Genomic DNA, 15,678 nt, shown 5'->3' with positions numbered 1-15,678 from the left:
CCTCCCTGAATTTTTTTTTTAAGACATCTATTTATTTGACACAGAGAGAGAGAGAGATCACAAGTAGGCAGAGAGGCAGGCAGAGAGAGAGAGGAGGAAGCAGGCTCCCCACCGAGCAGAGAGCCCGATGTGGGGCTCGATCCCAGGGCCCTGAGACCCTGACTTGAGCCGAAAGCAGAGGCTTTAACCCACTTAGCCACCCAGGTGCCCCACCCTCCCTGAATTTTTAAGAGTCTCATGCTCTACCAACTGAGCTAGCCCGGCGCTTCACCCTCCCTGAATTTTTAAACAGGCAAAATCTGATCAAGATAAATTTAGGAGACGCAAAACAGCATAAGACCCTCAGATAATTTTTTATTTTTCTACCCGTCAAATGCTGCCTCCCTCAGTCTCTGCCCAACGAATAACTGTCAGGATCATCAATAGCTCCCGGTTTTCCCAAATCCTAGGCCTCTGGGAATGTTCCGGAATTTGTCACACCCTTGAAATAGTTCTTCCAATGACAATGTAAAGTGTTCAAAGACTGATTCATTCATCGGAGCATTTAAATTGTATCATATATCTCATTGGTGAAGTGTGGGGGGTTTTCTCCATGTGCTCAACAAGGAAATCTCTTTGGTTGTGTAGACCATGGCCTCAGAAAAGTACCAGAGGCCTCCAGTCGCGGAAGAGTATCATTTTCACAATGTAATATCACCACCTAGTGGTCTCAAACAACTTCACCAAGTGATCCAGAAAAATTTCTAACTATCTTCCCAGGAATGACTCTTCATCTCCCCAGAACTTTTAGTTTCTCTATCAAGATAACTAGGGGTTGACTGTCATGTAATATGTATTCAGGGTTTGTTAAATATATGCATAAACAGAAGGACAAAATAATCTCATACCTTCTGGCAACTGAAAGAGACAATTTAGAAAGTCTTTCCCAGATTCCCTTGGATTCCCAAGGGCCTCTAATCATTCTTACCTAACAGCCAGAGGTATTTCTGTCTTTAATTCAGCAAATAATTCCTTTAGGCACATTTGAATAATGGATTTTTTAAAAAGATTTTATTTATTTATTTGACAGACAGAGATTACAAGTAAGCAGAGAGGCAGGCGGGGGGGTGGTGGAGCAGGCTCCCCGCCAAGAAGAGAGCCCGATGCGGGGCTTGATCCCAGGACCCTGGGATCATGACCCAAGCCGAAGGCAGAGGCCTTAACCCACTGAGCCACCCAGGCGCCCCGTGAATAATGGATTTTTTTAAGAGTCACTGCTACCCTGGCTGAAATCCGGACTCCATCCCATCAAAGGGAGCTTACTGTAACCCAGAAACAAGGAAGAACAGAGTCTGTTACCCCAGATGTCAGGACTGATACCAAACAAAGGAACCGCTGACCCTACAGGGAGGAGACTGTGGACACAGACTGTCTGAGGACTCTTTCCTTGACTCTACTTTCACGCACAGGTCAAACCAAGCCAGGTGTCATTGGGAAGTGTGCTCAGAAAACATGGTGATCCAAACAAAGTGGCCTACCTTTAGTAAGAATCACAAAGAAAGAGAGAAAAGAAAAGAAGCCAGAGCTTTTTATAAAGATCCTAGGACAATCCTAAGTCTTAAGACCTCTTGTCTGCTTAAATGTATAAAGTGGATCTCCAAGCAATTCTAGCTAGATCCTCCTGGCTGCTGGGCCTTCCTTCTCCTGATGCCCATGGCACAGGTGGTGAGGAAATGGCAGTTAGCAACAGTTACCTGTTCCTCTTCGCTCAGAACATTGGGAGGCTAATTCAAAGTGTTCATGAGTGCTCCTTCCCCTCAGTCCATTCTTCTCTACATGGTCTCATCTTTCCTTTCTGATGAACACTGTCCCAGGCTCCACTGAGAGGGAATCAAAGAGGTATCAGAGTTCAGGGAATGAGAGAAGCAAGGACCCAGGTTCTAAGCCCAGCCCCCTCTCCTTGCTGGCCTTTGATTTCTGGCAAATGACTTAACCAGGTCCTGTGGTGAAGGTTGTGGACCAACTCTAGGGGTACCGCTCATAATGTAATCATTGTAGATTTGTATATTCATTGAGAGAATTTTCAACAGGTGGTAGTAAAGTGTCTTTAAGGATGCCTTTTTTTTTTTTCCTCCTAATTCACCAATTCCCAAATGAGTTATCCTCAACCCTGGATTCTGAGCCTCAGTTTTCTAATCTATAGAATGGAAACAATCCACATTTATCTATAGAGTTGGCCAGAGAACCAACTGAAATAGTGGGTATACACTGCCTTAAAGACTGTATTGTGGCATGCGGATTATACTGCTCTAAATTCTGTTTGCGATTGGAGGGATTGGTGTAAGAAAGGTGAAACAGGTTTCAGCCCACAAATGGTTTTCCTCCCTTTGAAAACAGAAGCAAAGTTCAGTGTTCAAATAGCAAACATCTTCTCATTCAAAATGATTTAAGGAGTGCCTGGGTGGCTCAGTGGGTTAAAGCTTCTGCCTTCGGCTGGGGTCATGATCTCAGAGTCCTGGGACCTTCCATCGGGCTTTCTGCTCAGCAGGGAGCCTGCTTCCCCCTCTCTCTCTCTCTGCCTGCCTCTCTGCCTGCCTCTCTGCCTACTTGTGACCTCTGTCAAATAAATAAATAAAATCTTTAAAAATAAAAAAAGAACACTAATTTTTAAAAAAATGATTCAAAAAGTAACTTTGTACTCACCAACAAAACTGAAAAGAACGTGCCAATTTCTGAGAGTTGCTTAACTAAGTGTGTACTTGGCTTGGTAATAGAATTTCTCTTCTGAGTCTTCAGAAAGAACAAGCAAATGAAAGCTCAGCCCAGCCCTGTCCTCAGCCTCACTACTGACCACTGGAAATCGGGGTTGCCTTTGTGGACAGGTGCGAAAGAAGACCAAGGAGTTTAAAAAAGGTGTAATTTTTAGGTTAACCCACACAAGTCATTCTACAATATAATGCACATTCAAGAAATAATTCTTTGCAGAAAAACAACCCACGTGACACCTCTCGGATTCCTCTCACTCTCAAGATTCAGCTAAGTATAGTTCAGTCTAGTAACACAAATGATGTCATAGAATTTTGATTTGGCTTGGGAGAGAGGAACGAGTAGACAGCAGTTTCAGCTTTCTAATTTGGTGTGTTTTGAGACAACATTAAGAGTTAACATTTGAAAGAAAAGAGTTAACATTTAATATGCCTCTTTTGTACAAACTGTGCTTAGCAGAACCAAATAATTGATGAGGGATAAGTTTGTCTTATAAAAAACTATTGGGTTGGGGGGCCCCTGGGTGGCTCAGTTGGTTGACCAGCCGACCTTGATTTTGGCTCAGGTCATGATCTCAGGGTGGTGAGATGGAGCCCCATGCTCTAAGCTCAGCCAGGAGTCAGCTTGGGATTCTCTCCCTCTCCTTCTGCCCCTCCCCCTGCTTGTGTGCTCTCCCTCTAAAATGAATAGATAAATATTAACCAAAAAAAAAGATGTCAGGCCCAGTCCTGAGTTCCACTTCCGTCATAAGAGTGTGAGAAGTTCACAGACTGCTATTCAGTGAAACTAGTGAAAATTATTTTTAAAAATATGTTTATGCCTCTGAAAATGACCCTAAGAGCACAGAGCAAATTGTTTAAGAAAATCTACAAAAGCTCGGTAGGAACTGAGTCTATGCTTTGTGACCCTAGAGCCATGCTCTCCCCGTCCCCACCCCAATTTCAACAAGACAGAAACTACTCCAGACCGCTGCTGCCCAAGAACAAAGGGCTTCCTCCCCTGCTCCAAGGCAGAGGGGTGTTCTCCCCAGGAGGGACAGATGTCATCATAGCGCATCCTGCCCGCCACTACTGGTGGCTGAGGCTAAGTGCTAGTGATACCACCAGTGGTCAGGGCTCTCTTCTTCCACCCAGTTCCCACTTATGGGAAGGAGACTTGACCCTACATCCAGAGCTGGTGAGAATAATGGGCTCCAGCTGCCTTGACCGCAGCTCATGGGCCACAGGCCCGGGTCAAGAGCCTTCATTGCCTGCATCTAACCTACTGGGTATGTGAGACTTCCATTATATTATTCTCTTGACTTTTAGGTAATTTTGAAAAAATTTTCTATATTAAAAACTTCAAGGACAGAAACAGGGAAAAAAAAAATCTTTCCAAAAAACAAATCCGGGGGTGCCTGGGTGGCTCAGTGGGTTGAGCCTCTGCCTTCGGTTCGAGTCGTGGTCTCAGGGTCCTGGGATTGAGCCCCGTATCGGGCTCTCTGTTCAGCAGGGAGCCTGCTTCCCTCTCTCTCTGCCTGCCTCTCTGCCTACTTGTGATCTCTCTCTATGTCAAATAAATAAATAAATCTAAAAAAAAAAAACAAAATCAAAAACAAAAACCAAATCCAAGGTCTCCTGAGACTCTGAAATGTTGAGTCTTTACGAGCATCACTGAAACATTCCCACAGACTCAGTAATGTGGAAGCTGGAGCTTCAGACTCTTTCGGGCTAATACAAATACCATTTGATAATGATTATTGGGTGCCAACCTCGAGAGAAGCCATTTCCAGAGACTGAGAGGAAAAGCTAGGAACACAGTATGGGTTCCCACAGGACAAACTCATCTTTCTTTTTTTTTTTTTTTTTTTTTTTTTTTTAATTTTCCAGTAATCTCTATGCAGAACCTGAGGCTTGAACTCACAACCTCAAGATCCAGAGCTGCATGCCCAATGGAAGGAGCTAGCCAGGTGTCCCAAAACTCATCTTCCTGTGACTGGAAACCTTTCAGAGCTCCAGAAGGGAGATAAAAGTGACCCAGAAAACACATCCACAGAAATATCTCTCCCATCCTCCCAGGAACAGAATGAGCCTTTTCCTTAAGCAGTGGTGTTTAATCACTAAAATTTTTCTGCCCTAATGAAAGAGAAACAACCTCAGTTTAAAAAGGGGGAGGCTTTTTCTCCCTCACTGATTTTAGAGGTAAGGAGAAGTGAATGAAGAAAGCAGAGTCCCTACAGTGAGGCCCTCATGAAGGCTCCCAAGAGCAGAAGTCCCCTCTCTTTTCTCTCTGTATGTCCAAGGTCTCTGTCCCCAGGATTTCAAGCATCTTTCTCTGGAATAAGGTTGTCCTCTGAGGTCTAGAAAGACTCTTCACTCTGTGACTCGGAGAGCTGGTCCTCCTCATCCTCATTATCAGTGGCCTGAAGAATCCTCAGGAGCTTGAGCTCAGGGTTCCACCTTCTAGATGTATCGTCTGAGAGGTCCTCTGAGTTCCTGTCTTGGGATTCCAGCACAACCCACTCCTGAGCGCTGATGTCCTTGTTAGAGGGTTCTGTCTTGGATAACTTGGGATCTAAAAGAAGACCCAGCCATTAACTGCACCTGCAGCCTCTCCCAACCACGACAAATGGAGGACAGAGAAGGAAGGGCTGCGTGTCTTTAGGACCCTTCTGAAGGAATAGAACTCTGGCGTCCAGGGTGGTGAACCATCCTTGTCAACACAGGTTCAGCTCTCCCTGGCCTGAGTGACTTACTGAGGTTCCTCCACCCTAGTAACTTACCATCTTTACCGGCGAAGGAATCCAGATGATTCTCCAAGTATTCCATCTGGGGCCTCTTTGTGGAATCCTGAAATCCAATGGAGTAAGTGTAAGGAAACTTGAATCAAGACTTTAAGAAAGAAAAGATTTTCTAAGAGATGCTTCTCTTAGAAAAATTAACATCTACGACAGGACAAAATGCCACCTCTTGAGACGAAAGAGAGAAGGCTGTATCACAGATTCTTTGTCCTCCAGGCTGACCAGACAAAGCCAGAACCCACTTTCCCCCATTACCAGCTGTCAACTGAAGGTAGATGGCCTCCAGATGTGGCCACCAACAATTCTTCTCAGTCCTGAATGCACATGCTGCTCCTCCCACCAAGAGATGGAGTCTGTTTTCTCTCCTCTTGAGTCTGGGCTGGACTTGGGATTTTTTAACCAATATAATGTGGCAGAAATGACATTGTTTCAGTTCCAGCCCTCTCTCTCAAGGAAGTGCTTCCATGAGATTACCACACTGTCAAGAACCCCAAGTGAGGCACAATGAAGAGACCTCATAAAAGAGAACTCAGACAATTTGGCTAACAGCCCCTCACCCCCAGCAGCCACCTGAAGGCAGCTGCGTGAGTGACATCAAGAAACACTAGAAAATCTGGCCACTCACCCTTCAGAATCCGAAGAACAACCCGCTACAGTGGTGTCAGCTTTGAGGTGGTGTGCTATACAGTAACAGGGAACTGAAACCATTCGGAATGGCTCCAGTGCTCTTACCTTTCTCAAGGTGGGTCCTTCTGACTTTGTCTGCTGTGGCTGCTTTTTGTCACTTTCTTGGCTTCGTAGAGTTCTGTGACCTAGTGAGCACAAAGTCAATTCAGTTCTCTTCTTACTGGTACTTCATATCCCACCGCTGGGCTTCTAGTTGAGACCTAGCCTGCAAGTGACTCCACATCCAGGACGAGACAGGTTAGAAGAGGTGAAAGGCAGTTGGGCCTCTGAGTTCTCTTTGTGACTCTGTTCACCTGAGACTGTGAACACATGTATCACAGAATTAGAGATTAAGGTCAAGTGTATGTTAAAACACTTAGGAAAAAAAAAAAAGAGAGAGAGACTTAGGATTTCTCCAAGAAACTGAGGGGGCAGATATCTGTACATCAGGGAACCAAAACAAACTCTAATCCTACGTTTTCAGTTAATGAAGACTTCTCTTACCTTCTGGAACCAACCCAAATGTCCCCATACTGACCTCTGAAAATGAAACCCCTTCCTTTCAAAAGCTCTGGTTCTCTGATTCTTCTGCATCGGCTGTTTCCCCAACTAGTCCCTAAATGCATTCATCCTCTCCTTTCTCAATTCCCTTTCTCTAAATGAACATCTTCCCGGGGTGCCTGGGTGACTCAGGCAGTTAAGAGTCTGTCTTTGACTAAGGTCATGATCTGGGGTCCTGGGATCTCTTGTGCTCTCTCTCTTACTCTCAAATAAATCAATAAAATCTGATGAGGAAGCAGTAAGCAAGGTCCACTCTGAGTAGAGCCAAAGAAGCTTCTAAGGTTTCAGGGATCCTTTCTCCCCACTTTCTTTTTTTTTTTCTGCACTCAAACTGAGCAACATCATGGACACCTGGGGGGCTCAGTCAGTTAATGTCTGCCTTTGGCTCAGGTCATGATTCCAGGGTCCTGGGATTGAGTCCCACATTGGGTTTCTTGCTCACTGAGAAGCCTGCTTCTCCCTCTGCCTGCTGCTCCCCCTGCTTGCCCGAGCTCTCTCTCTCTGACAAATAAATAAAATCTTAAACACACACACACACACACACACAAAACAAAACCTGAGCAACATCAGAGGGACCAGAATAAGTATATCTGACATGGATGGAACTAGAGGGTATTATGCTGAGTGAAATAAGTCAATCAGAGAAAGACAATTATCATATTATCTCTCCGATATGAGGAAGTTGAGAGGCAACATGGGGGCTTGGGGGGTAGGAAAGGAATAAATGAAACAAGATGGGATCAGGAGGGAGACAAACCATAAGAGACTCTTAATCTCACAAAACAAACTGAGGGTTGCTGGGGGGAAGGGGGTAGGGAGAGGGTGGCTGGGTTATGGACACTGTGGAGGGTATGTGCTATGGTGAGTGCTGTGAAGTGTGTAAGCCTGACGATTCACAGACCTGTACTGCTGGTGCTAATAATACATTATATGTTAATTTAAAAAATTAAAAAATTAAAAAGAAAAAGAATAAGTATATCCTTCAGCTCAGATGCATGATAAAGATTCCAAAAAGGGGAGCTACCTATTCTGGTCTTCAGCATGAACACCCGAAGAAAAGAATTGCCTGTCAAGAATTAGCCTCCTGCCTCCAGAAGGGATCTAGATACTGTGCTGATCTCAACCGGAGCCCCCAGAGACTAACTTGTGGCTGGGGTGGGGGTAGGGGGGGGCTGGACTCTTTCCTGTCTCATTGCTTGCTCTTCATTCTCAAACCACTCTGCCTTTCCTAAAGTAAGACCTGAGGAAAAATGACTCTGACTCACGCTCACGGTCATCTCTCGAATGCCCACATGAAGCAGACATCTGGCCCAGCTTGCTTCCTTAGTAAATGTTTGATGGAAGGATGATGCATGGTAGCCCAGGCAAGCCAGAACATTCCGAGAAGAATTCTGAATGCCTGATGAAGGCAGGTCCCAAAATGACGGATGTGTCCGGCTTTTCCTGCCCTCAGCTACATCCTGGGATCCCGTCCCTCCCAAGCCCGTATTCTCCTTACCATAGCGTGGGCCATACACCACGGCACCAGAATGTTTATGCAAATTGTCCTGACTCCCCAGATCACTCTCGGATTTCTTTTTAGCCTCCTGAAACCCACATGAGAAGGAACCGAATTAGGATATTCGGAAGTGAAGAAAACATTTCAAAAAGAGTCTAAAAGAAGGAAGTTAGTGTCTTTAAGCAGACAGGAACTCTGGATCTAGAACCAGGCAGAGAACTGGGAGACTCGCGCCTCATCCACCCCTTCCCATTCAGGCTGCGCCCCCTGACCCCTTCCCAGCCGGACCTCCAGCCTCCCTCATGGCCTCTCTACCTGACTCTTCGGCGGGGTTTTCACCTTCCTCTGCGGCTGCTTCTGCTGCCACTGCTGCTGCTTCTTGTGACCTGGTGACCAGAGCACCGGCTCGGTCCTCTTCTCCCTGACAGCACCCACCTTCCCCGGGGCTGCTTGCTGGGCCCTGATCCACAGTGGTGACACCCTCTCTGACAGAACCAAGCCATCTGTGGTGGGGAAGGGGGGCTGCCTCCTGAACCCGCGGTTTCCCGAGTCCTGCACGGGAGCCTGTATGACTCTGGCCACAGACATAACAAACTGAGACCCACACCAAGTATGAGAACTGCAGGCTGACAGGACAGTAGCTGAGGACCTGGCAGCACCAGAAGACCTACCTTCTGTGTTCAGGTTGTGATATAATTTCTTTGAATGTTTAGGATATCTCAATGCTGGTCTCTGGAAGGGGAAAAAAAGAAAAAGAAGAAGAAAAGCTCTACTAAAGGTATTTCCTTTTCCCAAAACAAATCCCTCAAATGCAGGTACCCACGTAGCCAACCAGAACTGTCTAAGAATCAGGTGCACGCAGCCTTATAGCAGGGGCTCTGGAGAGAGGAAACGGAGAGGGGAACAAAGTGCAGGAGAAAGAGAACGTTCCTCAAACCTCTCCTCGCATGTTTGCTTTCACCTACATATAGCCCAGCCCTTCCGTGGGGCGTGGGTCCAGCATGGAAGAGTAGAGAGAAAGAAGAAAGTGTTAACCCCTCCAGCCTCAAAGAGAATTGAGTTTGGAGTAACATCTAGACCTTTCTCTGAGGCTCCCTAGCTCTCACCTGCAGCGTGAGGCGGTGTACGGTTAAGAACATCTTAGCAGAAATGGCATTGTCGGGTCGACTCTTTTCCAGGGGAGCTTTCTTCTTCATCATGGCCAACTGTGTCCTCATCTCCAGAGAAGGCATGGTCTTCCCTTCATTAGGCAAGAGGCTGAAGGGGACAGAGACAGCCAGTCAGCAACAGTTCCTCCTGGAGAGCGTGGCTGAAGAAAAAGGGATGAAAAGGGCTCCAAATTTGAATAAATTTCCACTCTGGGCCTGAAAAGGTCTATGCCAACAGGTGCTCATTGGGTAACACCTTTCAGTTTGCCAAGGACAGGTGTTCTTATCCCCATTTTGCAAACAGTGCATTAAAGCATTAAAGATGCTAGATTACCAAAAAGCACAAAACCAGGAAGCTTCAATGCGAAGTTCAAAGGCTAGCTCACTCCAAGCCACGTTTCCTCTTTTTTTTTTTTTTTAAGATTTTATTTATTTATTTGACAGAGAGGGAGAAAGAGAGCACAAGCAGGGGGAGGGGCAGAAGGGAGAGGGAGAAGCAAGCTCCCTGCTGAGCAGGGAGCCCGATGCGGGACTTGATCCCAGGACTCTGGGATCGAGACCTGAGTCCAAGGTAGATGCTTGACTGACTGCGCCCCCCAGGCACCCCCCAAGCCACATTTCCCTCCTGCCTCCCACTTATCCAAAACTCACTTAAAAAAGAAGAGCGTGGGGACGCCTAGCTGGCTCAATCAGCAGACTATGCAAATCTAGATATCAGAGTTGTGAGTTCTAGCATAGAGCTCACTTTAAAAAGAAGAAGGAGAGGCCCCTGGGTGGCTCAGTGGGTTAAGCCTCTGTCTTCAGCTCAGGTCGTGATCCCAGGGTCTGGGATCGAGCCCCACATCAGGCTCTCTGCTCAGAAGGGAGCCTGCTTCCCCCTCTCTCTCTGCCTGCTTCTCTGCCTGCTTGTGAACTCCTTCTCTGTCAAATAAATAAATAAAATCTTTAAAAAAAAATAAAAAGAAGAAGGAGAAGAAGAGAGGAATAGCAGCTACTGGAGATTCAAGTAAGAGAACAGATGTAATGTGTTTCTATAGTGCAGGGCCTGGCATATGATAAGCACTTGGTAAATAGCAGTAATTACTGTCACCACTGTACATTGGTAAGTCTAAGACCTCATTGAACAAGCGGGGGAGTGGGGGAGTTTTTCTCCCCTCCTTCCTCGGAAAGAGCATGCTACTTAGTGGTGTCTCTGCTTCAGAGAAGAGCAGGTACCCTTGCTCTCCCAATACGTACTCCTTCAGTAGATCCTGAGGTAACATGTCAAATTGGTTCCAGAATGGTACAGACTGTTGCTCAAGAAATTGTATGGGCGAGGGGGGAGGCACAATCATCCCTGGAGGCCCCAACTGTGTCTCTGTTTTCTGCTTTCTGGAGAGCCAACCATCTTTCTAGAAAGGAACAATGGAAATGAAGCAATCTCTTCAGTGCCACTCCTTCCCATCAACATCCCAGCTTCCCAGACATAACCCTAGCAGGCTAAACTCCCTGCTTCCAGACCCACTCCAGCGGCAACCCCTCCTTTGCACTAAGAAGGCCGCCATATTTTCCCTCTCTGGCTCCCCACCCCATGGTTGAATTTAGATCATACAAGCATTCATTCTTTGGGGTTTTTTTTCCAAAAAGGTTATTAATTCATTCACTGAGCAAACTGAACAAATATTTGTTGGCCAACTATGTGCCAGGCATAGGGCTAGGACTGGGGATTCAGCAACGAACAAGTGGACCAAGACACTCCTCTCATGGATGTAGCCACCTCCCAGCTCTGTGACTTACCCAAGGTTACATTTACCCATAAATGGTGGCAGGAGAATGAGAAACCCAAGTCCACTATAAACCCTAGTCCACTGAAGCTCTCTTTCTATCTCACGGGGAATTTGTCTTTAATTTGTTGAAAATTCCTCCTGAATATCCAAGGGCTTCCTCCTAACTTTTCTACAGGGAGGAAGTAGGGAAGAGAGACCCTGGATAGAAAATACTTCGGTAATTCCTTAAAAGGGGTTTCTCTTGCAAATTTTATTCATTTAAAAAGAATGGAGGAAGGTACCTGAAAGGAAAAACAAAACAAAATTCTACAGAGTAATCTCATAAAGGTTTGACCAAAACATGGAACTTACCGTTGTAGAGATCATTCTCCTCTTCATCCAGTCCTGGCTGGGAAGAACAGGCTTCTTCTCAGCGGGACTTGAAACAAGAACAACCACAACTTATTCCCCGACATCTCACATAGAAGCACCGAGGATATTTGTGAATGATGATCATGGAGATGTCTTTCCTCTCTTCCGTGCTCAAAGATGGCTGTTTGAAAGCCTGGAGGAACCACCTGCCCAGAAGCTGCGAGAAACAAGACCTGACCTCACATCTACATGAGGTTCCCTGCCATTCTCTCCTACAGTCCGGTAACTTGTTTTCACAGCATTAATCCAAATTAGTAATTATATACTTCCATGTGGTGATGTTTGTAAGGCCTGGATCCCCCCACACACTCTAGGACAGGGAGCAAGTCTGGTTCTTCACTAGATTCTCACAGCTTAGCCCAGAGGAGGTGCTCAAGTTTTTTTTGCTCTGTCATCTTCCCGGGTAAGAGGGCTGGAGCTCTAGCTGTCCACTTAGACCTTCAAAGCCCCCATGAGACACCCTAGAAAATGAAAGCCACGGGCTAAGGATGATGACCAGAGAGCCAGAAAGAGTTCTGTTTTCTGATGATCTTGTGGAGCTGAGGTGCTAGCTGTGACCCACCCAAGTCTGGGCTTTTTTTATTTACATGAAAGGAAATAAACCTTTAGGAGGTTTTTTTTTTTGTTTATATCATACATATACACACACATGCATATATGCAGAAGCACTGACAGGATCATTAAAAAATAAAATAAGGGGGCGCCTGGGTGGCTCAGATAACTAAGTGTCTGCCTTCAGCTTGAGTCATGATCCCAGGCTCCTGGGATCAAGTCCCACACCAGGCTCCCTGCCCCTTGGGAAGCCTGCTTCTCCCTCTGCTTCTGCCTCTCTCTCTGTCTCTCATGAATGAATAAATAAAATCTTATAAATAAATAAAATAAGAAGAAATTCTTAAATCACATCATATCTACATAGTCACTTAACAAGAATCCAAAAGCCTCAGCATTCAGGGAAGAAAAACCAAACACTTTCTTCCAGTGGTTCTCAGTAGGAGCAAGCCTCTGGGCCCTCACCAAATGCTCCTCCTCCTTTGTGCACAAGTTCTACACGCCGTTCATCTTGTGCCACTGTTCTAGGCCTTGGGGCTGAGACCGAAGATTCAAGTGCTTTACTGAAAATGTTTTCAAGAGCTGGGGATGGCTAATAAGAGAAACTGAAAGGGGCGCCTAGGTGGCTCAGTATGTTAAGTGTCTGCCTTCAGCTCAGGTCATGATCTCAGGGTCCTGGGATCTGAGTCCCACACGGGGCTCCCTGCTCAGGAGAGAGTCTGCGTCTCCCTCTGCCTCTGTCCCTCCTCACTGCTTGTGCCCTCTCTCTCGCTATCTCAATCTCTCTCTCGAAAAAATAAAATTTGAAAGACAGACAGACAAACAGAGAGACTGGTAGGAAGCAACTGTTTCTTAGAGCTCACAAATACACAGGCGCGACCTCGAATGCTATTTCCTGCCATGGAGGATTTGATGTGGAGAAGCCCCGCTGCAGGAAGCACAAATTGCATTAACTCAAACCCCAGTGGAGCAAGAGGCAAATATAAGAGACCATGACCTTCTTCTCTAGTTGGCCTCCTATTACTTGCAATGAGGCGGCTAAAAAGGAGATCACAAATGGGACACCCACACGAGGCAGGAGGGACTTGCAGAAGGCAAGGGTGGAAGGCCCCCAAGTTCTGGACACAATACTCACCTCACGTGCCTCTCTGGTTGTTCTGGGATCCAGATTACAACCATATTTCTAACATCTTGAGGGCTGGGAAGTTGTGTCTCATTCAAATTCAGCACTGAAAGCTAAGAGAAAGATGGAAAGCCTATGTATGGCTTGAAGGTACCGGCTCCTGATGGTATTCAGAATCGGCCTAAGAACTGAATCACCACGCTAATGAAAAAGACAAAAGGACATTTCTCATCCCCAGATTGCCTTCATAACAACTCCCCAAGAAACCAGACACCGAGAGGTACTCTGCAAGAGGGAGCATTTTAAGAGAATAGTGTCCCCTGCCTCCCTGTGACATTAGGGCGGTGCTGAGCGACTTCCCACCCCATCCCCTAGAGGGGAGCTTGGGCTTTACCTAAGGGAACACTACTCATTCTGCCTCCTCCACTCCAAACACTTAGATCCCATGCAGATAACACAATACAATTTGGGAACAGCGAGGGAATTGGCAGGGACAGAAGCAAGTTTTCTGCTTTTACAGACTGTCTACAATTATAGGTGTCTACAGGAAAGTTAAGGTCACAACACTTCTCATGCTCAGTCATTTAAGATTTCAGAACAGTGGTGCTCAAGGAAACCTTATAAATTATCTAGTCCCTACCCATGGCAGGATATAGGGAAGGGGGGAAAAAAAAAAACTAATAAAAATAGGGTTGTGGAGCGCTTGCGTGGCTGTCAGTTAAGTGCTCGAATCTTGATTTTGGCTCAAGTCATGATCTCAGGGTTCTGGGATTGAGTCCCGCTTCAGGTTCTGAGTTCCTGAGCTCAGTGGGAAGTCTGTTTGAGATTCTTTCTCTCTCTCCCTCTCCCTCTGCCCTTCCCCCGTGCTTGCATGCTCACTCCCCTCCCCCAATAGATAAATACATTTTTTTAAAAATAGGGTTGTCCTTATGAAAAGGAACTGATTGGCTTGGAGGAAATAGGGGAGACTTCTTTGAACTGTAAACCCTTTTATGCTTTTTGAATTTTGAGCCATGTGCATTCAAATAATGATCTTAAAATGAATTTAATCTAACCCTTTATTCTAAAGAGGCCAAAGAGCAGAGTGATTTGTTCATTCGTCCATTCAGACACATCTACCCTCTCTCTCTCCGTCCCTTACACTCTCCACCAGGTGACAGTGAAAGGTGAAATATCTCTTGAAACAAATAAAAGGCATCCGTAAGATTGCAAAGAAGAGTACATCTCCCTTTATTGTAGATAAGTGGAAGGGTTTTTCTTCCTAAACTTTAACTTAGCTCGGCCTCTAACTAGCTATGTGCTTTAGCAAATCAATTCCCTATCTGGGCCTCAGTTTTGTCAACTGCAAGACCTATGAGACAGACCACAGGAATGTCCTTCAGTTGCAACTCCAACTAATTCATAGGTCATGGAATCAAATTTTGTGAATTGTAGCCTACGTTGCTTAGACGTAGAACAGAGGGGCGCCTGGGTGGCTCAGGCGGTTAATTGTCTGACTCTTGATTTTGGCCCAGGTCATAATCTCAGGGTCATGAGATCAAGCCCCGCACTGGGCTCCATGCTGAGTGTGGAGCCTTCTTAGGATTCTTTCTCCCTCTCCCTCTGTCCCTCCCCTGCTCACATGCACACACTCTCTCTGTCCTTTAAAAAAAAAAGGCAAAATAGAATAGGACAGAAAATATCAGAGTGCATTACTCGTAATTAGGATAAAGATTGTTCTATGCTATTTTGTTGTAAAATGTATTTCTTACTGTAGGTCATAACAGAAAGACTGACAGTCATCAGAGTAGATGACCTGAAGGCCCACTTTTGGTGTTACATTCCAGCGTTCTAATTTCCCCATATGATGACAGGGTTTACTTAGCAGCTGAACATGCTGTATGCAGAATACAGACAGAAAAGTCTTAACCTATGCCAAACAGGCACACATCAGTGCCACCGGTATCTGGGATTTCCGGAAACAGTATAGCACGTAAAGACATTAGGACAGAGCCTAGCATACACTTAAGGGCCCGATGTTAGAGAGTTACCATTATCCTTATTCAGATTATAGTCATCCTGAATGTTCAACAGAGGCAAATGTTTTATTCCCATCAGTAAAGAGGAAATGCTGAAGAAGTACCTTTTTTAATCTGTGACTTACTTTAGGAGATCTATCGGGACGGTCGATTAAATCTTTGTCAGGTAAGTCCTTCCGAGGCCTAAAAAATGAGTTTCCGAACATGACACGGAGACACAAAAGAGCTATGGGGATGGCAGTTAGTGCTATGAGGAAAAGCCTTCTGCTTATCCACAGAAAACCTGGGGCTTAATACTTTCCAAATGAATGTAGCATCTCCCCATTTGCTTAAGTTCTGCCTGTCTGTTCTGGAATAGCTCCCAAACAGACACTGTACACTGCAAACACTTGACAACTATTTGTTGCATCAACC

At 45.7% G+C, this 15,678-nt stretch overlaps 1 protein-coding gene across 3 annotated transcripts in view; it reads right to left on the bottom strand.

Annotated features, from left to right (window-relative positions):
* Window positions 1-15,678, bottom strand: part of LOC111145674 (chromosome unknown C9orf43 homolog) — a 34,242-nt gene that overhangs the window by 10,572 nt on the left and 7,992 nt on the right. For 2 of the 3 annotated variants that reach the window (XM_022500761.1, XM_022500762.1), the window contains 11 exons: window positions 15,390-15,447; window positions 13,259-13,359; window positions 11,515-11,581; window positions 10,634-10,788; window positions 9,356-9,506; window positions 8,921-8,981; window positions 8,565-8,635; window positions 8,250-8,337; window positions 6,257-6,336; window positions 5,507-5,573; window positions 4,841-5,298 (listed from right to left, as the gene is read on the bottom strand). In XM_022500761.1, the coding sequence (XP_022356469.1) occupies window positions 5,084-5,298; window positions 5,507-5,573; window positions 6,257-6,336; window positions 8,250-8,337; window positions 8,565-8,635; window positions 8,921-8,981; window positions 9,356-9,506; window positions 10,634-10,788; window positions 11,515-11,581; window positions 13,259-13,359; window positions 15,390-15,447 (1,114 nt within the window). In that variant the 3' untranslated portion in view covers window positions 4,841-5,083. Of the gene's footprint in view, window positions 1-1,733; window positions 1,860-4,840; window positions 5,299-5,506; window positions 5,574-6,256; window positions 6,337-8,249; window positions 8,338-8,564; window positions 8,636-8,920; window positions 8,982-9,355; window positions 9,507-10,633; window positions 10,789-11,514; window positions 11,582-13,258; window positions 13,360-15,389; window positions 15,448-15,678 lie in introns of those variants that run through there. The other variant, XR_002640492.1, reaches the window with a different exon arrangement.

The sequence above is a fragment of the Enhydra lutris genome, unplaced genomic scaffold, assembly GCF_002288905.1.
Source record: "Enhydra lutris kenyoni isolate GAN:26980312 unplaced genomic scaffold, ASM228890v2 scaffoldscaffold13, whole genome shotgun sequence".
NCBI lineage: Eukaryota > Metazoa > Chordata > Mammalia > Carnivora > Mustelidae > Enhydra > Enhydra lutris.
Note: the sequence above shows the minus strand (reverse complement) of the source record. Positions and strands in the feature narration are given on the sequence as shown.